We start from the raw sequence: 8,888 nt of genomic DNA, 5'->3' as shown, positions 1-8,888 counted from the left end.
ATGCAGAGCGCCGTCTCGCTAGTCTCAGGGCACAGATTGCTCAACTGGAAGAACGTCTCCCTCAAAGCCAGGCGAGAAGCACTAATTCGATGTCTGATCCAGTGACAGCATATGGACCAACGTTTGAGCTAGATGGACGACAAGTATATGAAATGCAGGGCTTGAATTCGCTGCGAAATCCTCCTCATACGTATGTTCCTTACAGAACTACGCCCGAAGTAAGCGAACGTGGGTGGCCGCTCACTTCTTGATGTTGTCAAGCCTTGCAAAGATTGAGTCTTATTAATCGTCTCTTTATATTCTTGTATATTAGAGCTGGTCTGTACTTCTATATATTGTTGGATAATGTAATGTATGTCACGGTTGGAACGGAAAATCGGTCTGGGTTTATCATGATTATGTTGTATGAGTTTTGTTAATGTCTATCTTTTGGCGAACTTTTCAGTATGGACTGTGTGTTGATTTGAATAATACATGTGATCAACGTTCGTCCCCTATATTTGCTTCATGTATTTGCATTTCTTTTCCTCGTATTGCAGCAAGTGCTAGGTTGTTCTCATTTCCCGAAACGGAGTCTCACACTCGTCAACTCCGGGTCCAGATCCAGGTCTTCTAACGCGTGGCCTATCTTTGGAAGCCGAGTTGATGGACACGGATTTGTGAAAGGTAGAGTCGAAGTTTAAATCAATTTTGAATGCTGGCGACAGCTTGGAAGAACAAAGAACACAGTATGTGAATCTCTCTCATCTTCAAACATGGCTCTAATCAAAATGGTAGTACAACGTTAAAAAGACAAACAATAGTTAGGAAACACCCCACAACCTCTCATTTCGCCTAAACAATGTCCCGAGCAACATCTCCATCAAGCACCATCCGCATTGTACCCAATCTTATTGTAACTTCCTTGCGGATTACCAACCAACCCCACGCTCGCAGCGCCAATAACTGCCTGGATCACAGTCATAGGTATAACCAGATTCTCCTTCGCCATAAAATACATGGCCAACCCCGCCATGTGCGGCGCCGCTACAACACGATTAGCTTTTATTTCGAAAGATTCCAACAGAGAACAACTCACCCATACTCGTGCCACTCTGAGTCAGGTAGCAAGTATCACAAGTAATCCATGTACTCTCAATATCCACCCCAGGAGCAAAAATATAAACGCTAGGCCCCCAGTTGGACCAATTAGGCCTGTTGTCATTCTGGTCAATAGCCCCGGTCGTCATAGAGTCCAGAGCAGATCCAGGCGAGTAATCAGACGCATCGGCTCCCTGGTTTCCGGCTGAGACGACAACGGGCATACCGCCCAAGACAACCGCGTTCACGAGAGCGTTCAACATTGGAGAATAGGGACCGGCGATCGAGATTGTTTGGACGGACTTGTGCAGTTTTGCCCGTTTTGATGGCGTCGAAATATGCTAGAGTCAGATTTAGTCAAGTACGGAGGGAGAAGAGGGAAAGGAGACGACGAACCCCATGACATGCCCTGCATGAGGGCATCATAGTCTGCATAACCGGTCTTGTTTATCACTTTGACGGCGACAGCTTCGCCAAATTTGCAGACGCCGGATTCCTCTCCGATGACGATGCCCGCGCAATGTGTGCCGTGTCCCTCGATATCGGTATCCTGACACGAACCCATCAGCATCTAAAGTCTTCTAATTGGGTATCAGACAACCTACCGGCTCATTCGGAACAAAATTCGCGCCCCCACGAAGCACGGCCTCCGAAATCTTTGTGCGAGACCATGATCCCGGTGTCGAGGACGTAGGCAACTGTGCCATCGCACGCAGAGGAGTCGTACAGGTAGTCGGTATATTTACCGAGGTTTTTGTGGGAGATTCGAGAGAGTCCCCAAGGGGCGTTGAGTTGGTTGCTGTTTTTGATGGGTGCTGGGCTGGTTTTCTTGGTCACAGCGCTGGCGGCGAGCATTGGATCGAGAGACATCTGCACGTTGTATTCGACGTGATCGATCTACGACTCGTTAGCACAACTATTAAATTGGTATAGTTGAAAAAGAACTTACCACTGCATCAGTTCCAATCTGCGCGAGGCCGGTGGCGTCCGTATCCATGAGGATGGCTTTGAAGCCATTGAGGTTGAAGGTCGAGCTTGGGGTTTTGCCGAGTTTGGTGTGAATTTTCTGGATGTGGTTGTTGAAATCTGCATCGCTGGTGCCGTTCGTGTATACTAAGAACCAGCTGTTGGGGATGAGGTTCTCAGCTGCAGCGTTGGTTGAGGTGATGTTCACACCGGGGATAATAGTCGTGACTGGTGCTGCGTTGCTAAGGGTCGCAATGAGAATGACAGCACTGGAAGACAAAGGAGAGAAATGCATCTTGAAGTCTAGGTTCTGTAAAGTATGGGAGCGAGGTAGGATAAAAGTGAGGTAGGATAAAAGTCGAGTAGGATAAGAGTGAGGTAAGATGAGAGGATGAGAGTGAAATTGAAGCACTACCAGGAGTTATCATATAGTCAAATGCTGAGACTTGCTCGCACCTGCCACATTCCCATCGTGAAAGAATGTACAGCAAAATCAACAGAAAGAGTGTAGATTATCGGAGCTGAACATAGCCTCCGAGACAATTTTCCTATTTCGTGGTGGCAGAGGTCACGGATATGCCTGCGCCAAGGTTAACGATAGCGCAATGCCTCGGAAAAATGTCTCAACATGAACGAACTCTCAACAGTTCCGCATCTCACGATGCGAAAGAAATATAATTGTATTGTCAGCACGGAATGATGGGCAGAAATCAATAGAGTGCATCGTGAAGGCACTGGCGTAAGTGTTTGCGATCTGGAGTCTCCCTTAGCGCTTCGCGATATTTCACACGACGTGAGGTTGACAGGATCAGAGAAGAGATCATGAATAATCTGTAAGATTGGTAAGACCTGTCATGTCGTTTAGCATTTCAAATGTTTTGGGATCCCCAACGGTCTGAGAATTACAGGACCTGAGTCGACTTCAAATCCCAAGACATTTACAGCCCCGAGTCATGAAGGTAGAGCGGATAGTCACTTATGACTTCCTATTACATGCGCCACGTAGCGCTTCTGTCGGAATGTAAAGTGCCCGCTCTTTTAGCTGTTGCGGCAATAAAGACTGGAAAGATAGAATGCTATCGTGGATAAGCAATGCAAAAGTGTTTTGGAATGGTTTGGTGTTCTCGATTAGGAAATTTATCTTAAAGCAGTAATTTAACGTGATTCTTATATCCGAGATAGCAATTTATGTTTATATTAATATTACAGTATAATATAATAATATTAGGAATTACTTTACTTCTGATTTATTAATATAATAAGGAATAAAAAGATTATTAATGCTTTTGCTTCGTGACTTTTTGTTCTTAAGTTTGAGAGCTTGAAAACATTATTTTTATAATAAATAAAGACTCGATTTTTCAATAAATTTGCACGCTTAGCCGTTGAATTAAGCTTTTGCATTAATGTATCAACTTTTAGTTCTTAACTAATATTTGAAATTTATTAAAAGCTTTATTTTTAAAAAAGCTACGTTGCTAGTTTCAGCCTCGAGGAGGGTCGGGGAAAAAGTCCCAGCCTTTATTTGAAATTTTGTTTCAGCTTAGGCATTCTTTTTTATATAAACTTTAAGTCCTTTCCTTTTGCTTCCTCATTTTTAAGCTTTATTTAAGTTTACATGTAAGTTAGGTGATATTCTCCTTTACTCAGTTTAGCTCTTATTCCCAGCTCTTATTCCCAGCTCTCAAGCTCCCAGCTTAAGCTCCCAATTCAAACTCCCAGCTTATACTCCCAGCTCATGCTCCCCAACTCATACTCCCCAGCTCATATTCTCTATTCATGCTCCCAACCAATTAAAACTCGCCACTTTTACTTCACTTGGCGCATTAATAATAAATCACATGACACACTTATTTAACTACCCTTAAACTCCCCATACTTTCTGGCCTGCTATCCTAATTTATAAGGAAAAGTAGCAGGTTATGTGAAGTTTCATGTGTAATGGTGATTTCAACATCCTTGTGTCCTTACTATTTTGTTATTCAAACGCAAGCACTCGAATTAAAGGAAGGATTATAGAATAGGCGGGATAAAGAGTCTGTCAATGGTAAACAATACAATTTCAAATTTCAATACCATCAAGAGATGATGGTCAGCTGATCGTTTAACTACTGGCGCACGGCCCCCTGGAATTAAAGTAGTTCAATATCGTAGCTCTCTTTTCTTGTAAAACAATAACAATCCCAATCTCAACGACCATATTCAAGAACTTTGGTGTCTTGCCAACATCCAAGCCGCGATGCTACCTGATCGCAACATGGCCAGCCCCGACAAGACTAGCACGGCGCAAGGCGATCTGTGCACAAATACTCGGGATTCCAGCCTTGGTGCTAGCAGCCTCAATCTTAATAACTTAAACCACAACCGCACCGTCAACTCAGATCGCGAAACCGAACCTCCTGCCTATCAAGAACGCCCCCCACACTACGAAATGTCTCACTCCGACCCCAACCCCAACAACCCCGCTGGCGACAAAGCCTCAACTCCTCGTTCAGTAGCTGTTACTGCTGGTGCTGGCGATAACGTCTCGACACCTCATCTAGTAGCTGCCACTGCTGTTGCTGGCGATAACGCTTCGACTCCTCATCTAGTAGCTGCTACTGTTGCTGCTGGCGGCAACGCCTCGACTCCTCACGGCAACGCCTTAAGTGGCCACGAAGCAGCTGCCACTTCTGCTGGCACTGCCCCGCGATCGGCTGGCCCATACGGCCATACCTATCAACCTCCTGTCAGAGGCCCTCCTCCATCGCGCCTCCGCCACTGTTGGATCTGCTCCAGAGAACCAACCGCCGCTCTCATCCTGATCGGTGGAGTTCTTACCTTCGTCTACAAGATGTATTACCTCTACGTAGTTGGACATGGAGATGGCGCGGAACAGGCAACTTAGTCTCTCACAATATGACGTCTTTGGTATGTAGATTATTATTCTGAAGCATTCGAGTTGTTTTAACAATTGATCTAGATCATGTTCTTTCAAGATAACCTTTGGCACTTTGGAGGTTTCTGATGGCAAGCAACTAGAGCATTGAGAAAAGGATTTGCATATTGGACTGGCGTTTAGAGCTAAGCATGGTATTCAGCATGGTATTCGGACATCTTTGACTAGTAATAGCAAATGGAATCCGCGGAGTTTTCTGACAAGTCACTTTGAGTACAATCAGATCAGGTAAAAACTCGTCACGTGATTTTTGTAGACTTCCAAGGGTGTCAATGAGCCAGGAGCAGCACAGGTTCTACGTGACATAATCAATGAGCGGTCTCCCACTTCCGAGGCAAAAGCAGATGAGCTTCTCGATGGACTTCTCTACAGAAGCGCTCCAACTTCCAAGATTCCTTAGAAACCCGAGGAGTCTGTGCAAATATTCTTTGACATGATCAAGCACTCTCCTCTAGAACGGAAGACCAAGCGATTTACGTAATTATACCTCATTTTGTACCGATCATGAAGACAATTTCGGCCATTGGTACACTAGCTGGAAAATATACAATCTTCTAGATCACGAATGAAAAATTCAGTTCAATACATTGACCTAAATGACCCAAGGACATTGCAATCTGACAAATGTCTGCTGTATGCCGAAAGCTCTTCATTATCTATGAAGATGATCGAAAACATACGACGAAGTACCCTACCTTCATGACCTAAGATCATAGTTGTGCATATCACATCGGTTTCGCATGCATTGACCATATCTATTCCCACAATCGCATTGCCATGTCGACCCAGAGTACGCCTCGTACCTAAAATAACCTCAAATCAAGATCAAATCAATTCAAGAACTTTACTCGAAAGTCTACATCGTAGTTTGAAAGACTCAGTTGCGTGGGCGTTTCTTAGAAGAGGGTTCCTCAGTGGCAACCTTACCAGCGTTTTGCAGTGACTATGTCATTACTTGTCACTGACTCTATAATTACTACTCATACATAAGGAAAAGCAAACACACCTGGTGGTAAACGGCTTCCTTCTGGCCATTAGGCTTAGCACCGCGAAATGGTAGCTTCACGGCCTTCACCAAGCAGCTCGGACGTTCTTGAGCATAATCAGTATACATCCGGTTCGCACTGAGCAAAACTCCGGGCATGCATTTACAAAGAATGTCCTTGGTTCCTCGTACAGGGCAGCCTCTTTATCGATGTTGTCCTTGCTCTTGTTGGCCCAGTTGCGTCTGGAATTGCTAGGTAGCTTGACGAGACCCAGGATCTTCTCGAAGATTGCAACTACCTCTGCTAGATGCCCAGGCATCTCAGCTGCTTGCTTGTGGACATGCTCTCGATGAGTCAATCGGACCTCATGCAACTCTTGGTTTGCTGTTTGGATGCAGTTGACGTACATGTCCAACGCGTCTTGCCTAGGTTTGACGGGGAGTTTGTGAAGTTCATCGTTGGATACGGGTTCGGCCTCACCGCCTGATCATCGGCATGTACTTCAGCAATATCGTGCTCATATGGTCTCTCTCGAAGTTGATTGTCGGTGAGCTTCAACGTGATGCCCCGATCATGACATGTTTGCAACAATGTCTCGTAGTCTTCGACTTTGCGCCACACTCGGATGCGTGGACGGTAAGACATGTTGGTCTTCAGATCTGTTGGCTTGAGACTCTATTAATGTTAAGGAGTGGATGATTTTACCGTTGATGAAGTGCTTTCTGCTGTGTCGCGGACGTTGTTTGTCTAGAGAAAGCTAGATCGTTTGCGAGTATAAAGAGAAGTACATTTTCGGGCAACGGAACTCCGCGTGAGGATCAAGTTCAAACCCGATATAAGGTTAACTATTAATAGTGAATTCGCTTGAGCGCATGTAATTTATTCCGAAATACATGATTTTTATTATTATCATTTATAGCTTCAAAGGCATTATTTAAACAATTGATTTGTTTTTTATTTATTTAATTTTTATAATTTTTTTTCTATATTTTTAATAATCCGTGTTTCGCGATTATATATATTTCGCTTCCGCCGATTTAAAATAGCAGCGATAAAATCGGCCAGCCACGCGAAGTCGACGATTAATTTTTCGCTATATCACGATGATTTGCAGGCTCTCACCGAAATCCTTCGGGCGCGATAGGGCTCGATTCGTGGATGAATTACATTGAAGTCTTCCATCCACCCCGCTCTAGATACCAGTGTTACACGACTGAAAAGGAGGCGCCTGCATCTCCTCCTGAAAATGGGCGACGGCACTTGCGGTCCCTGTCAAAGGACTCACACGCCCGAGCCAGTGTTTGCAGCCGCATATCACGCGCCCTCAAACTGCGGTCACATGCGAATTCCCTACTCTTTGGCAGCGTATAAGGTGCTGCATATTTCCTACATTTCTGCCTCTACTCAACTGTCCCGAGTGTGGATATAACAATATAACAAAAGCTACGACCTGTGCAGGAACGAAGAGCGACTGCAGCACGTGTGGTAAAGAGCTTGCCGTAGTCGTGTAACGAGACTGGAGCTTTGTGTGTAGATACCTATCAACCATATATCCTGGGAAGATTTCTAACATAGTGCAGCTTCTAGTCCTGCGAAAAGATGGCATACAAGGGCCAAGTGAATGTAGTGGTCGGACGAAAGAGTACAAAGTTTGGAAACAAACATAGCAGGTTGCCCATGTGGTCGGAGGCGAGGTTCTTGCTAGCCTAGATTGAACTATCTAGTAGTAGTATTTAGCAAGAAACAGAAATCAAGCCTCGTTTCTCCACCATACCATCCATCGGTCTGCAATATCAGGAAATCCCTCCTCCCCCAATCGCCTCTGAACGCGCCGTCTCCAATCCACTCTCAATTCTTGGTCACTACCTGGCAGGTCCATTCCACCTGAAACGCGGAACTTGGTCCTAATCCATTCCCTAGGAACAAATCCAGCCGTCTCCCAATCAATGATGCCCATCGACCCGTCCGCGAGGTTCACAATTATATTTCCGGGCCCCAAGTCGTAGTGATAGAGCACGAATATAGAACAATCCATACCAAGACCCTTACAATTAGTGAGAAGATTTTCAGGGCTGCAATCTTCGGACTGCCCGAGCCGAGTAAGATATGTCTCTGACAAGTGACGGCCATCAACACCACTAATATAATCTGCCTGCCATACCGCTAGCTCCTTGCAGATATTCGCAACTCGGGAAACATAGTATTGCTTCATTTCCTCGTCCATGTTCTGCCACGCGTTCGTGAGAGTATGGCCAGGCAATCTACTCAGGACAATATAGTGTCGACCATCATATTCTGCATGGTAGTGAACCTCTGGAATTGCAAAGCTCAAGGGGCATTTGCTGTGGAGATAGTCCAACGTAACGTGTTCTCGTGTTGCGTCCGGATGCAAGATTTTGACTTTGCAGAAGGCGTCGCCGATGCTCCAGACTGCTGATACCCCCCCAGCATCATAGACCTTCTCGAAGGGGGTCGTGGCTGACAGGGGTCGAGATGGCGGTAGTGGGTATGGGGCCTCGGAAATGACGTAAAATGAGCCTCTGCCATCACCCCACGTGAAGCCGGACAGAGGCGAGCGTCGTCGAGAGAGGAGGATTCTATCCCCAATGACCCAAGAATTGTCGTTGATCTCTTGTATTGATTCGTTGACAGGACGGGCTTTAACTAGCATTATATCTCTAAAGTAGGGAACAAGTCCAAACACAGTCAAAGAGACACAACAATAAGCCAAGTGATGTCCAAATAACTAAACGGCTCAAACAAGTTGTATAAGCTTCAAAGTCAAAATGCGGAAGGCTAGCTGTTTGTAAGAGAAAAACGGCGCCCGTCAAGGCGGTCAGTGGGTCATTCCGCGCTAATCTAAGCCTAAAAGGGCACTAGTGTTGTATTACATGCCCACTTCATTCCTCCACATGACC

At 45.4% G+C, this 8,888-nt stretch overlaps 3 protein-coding genes across 3 annotated transcripts; 1 reads left to right on the top strand and 2 right to left on the bottom strand.

The window, feature by feature from the left end:
• Nucleotides 1-862: 862 nt before the first annotated feature.
• On the bottom strand, nt 863-2,341 carry LY89DRAFT_699090 (subtilisin-like protein; the record flags this gene model as incomplete). The annotated part of the gene is made up of 5 exons (XM_018217031.1): nt 863-1,026; nt 1,079-1,421; nt 1,535-1,630; nt 1,750-1,977; nt 2,030-2,341. 5 exons carry the CDS (start codon nt 2,339-2,341, stop codon nt 863-865), a joined length of 1,143 nt encoding a protein of 380 aa, XP_018068465.1.
• A 1,888-nt stretch (nt 2,342-4,229) lies between these two features.
• LY89DRAFT_687358 (uncharacterized protein) lies at nt 4,230-5,140 on the top strand. Its single transcript, XM_018215480.1, has 2 exons — nt 4,230-4,956; nt 5,009-5,140. The coding sequence occupies exon 1, from the start codon at nt 4,304-4,306 to the stop codon at nt 4,931-4,933; it is 630 nt and encodes a 209-aa protein (XP_018068464.1). The 5' UTR covers nt 4,230-4,303; the 3' UTR covers nt 4,934-4,956; nt 5,009-5,140.
• Nucleotides 5,141-7,661: 2,521 nt separating this feature from the next.
• Nucleotides 7,662-8,762, bottom strand: LY89DRAFT_687355 (uncharacterized protein). Its single transcript, XM_018215479.1, has one exon. The coding sequence runs from the start codon at nt 8,639-8,641 to the stop codon at nt 7,721-7,723; it is 921 nt and encodes a 306-aa protein (XP_018068463.1). The 5' UTR covers nt 8,642-8,762; the 3' UTR covers nt 7,662-7,720.
• Between the last annotated feature and the right edge of the window lie 126 nt (nt 8,763-8,888).

Source organism: Mollisia scopiformis, assembly GCF_001500285.1.
Source record: "Mollisia scopiformis unplaced genomic scaffold LY89scaffold_18, whole genome shotgun sequence".
Taxonomy (NCBI): domain Eukaryota; kingdom Fungi; phylum Ascomycota; class Leotiomycetes; order Helotiales; family Mollisiaceae; genus Mollisia; species Mollisia scopiformis.
Note: the sequence above shows the minus strand (reverse complement) of the source record. Positions and strands in the feature narration are given on the sequence as shown.

Bases quoted from the DNA above. Each gene is read 5' to 3' on its own strand.
- LY89DRAFT_687358 (XM_018215480.1), top strand. From the start codon at position 4,304: ATGGCCAGCCCCGACAAGACTAGCACGGCGCAAGGCGATCTGTGCACA.
- LY89DRAFT_687355 (XM_018215479.1), bottom strand. From the start codon at position 8,641: ATGCTAGTTAAAGCCCGTCCTGTCAACGAATCAATACAAGAGATCAAC.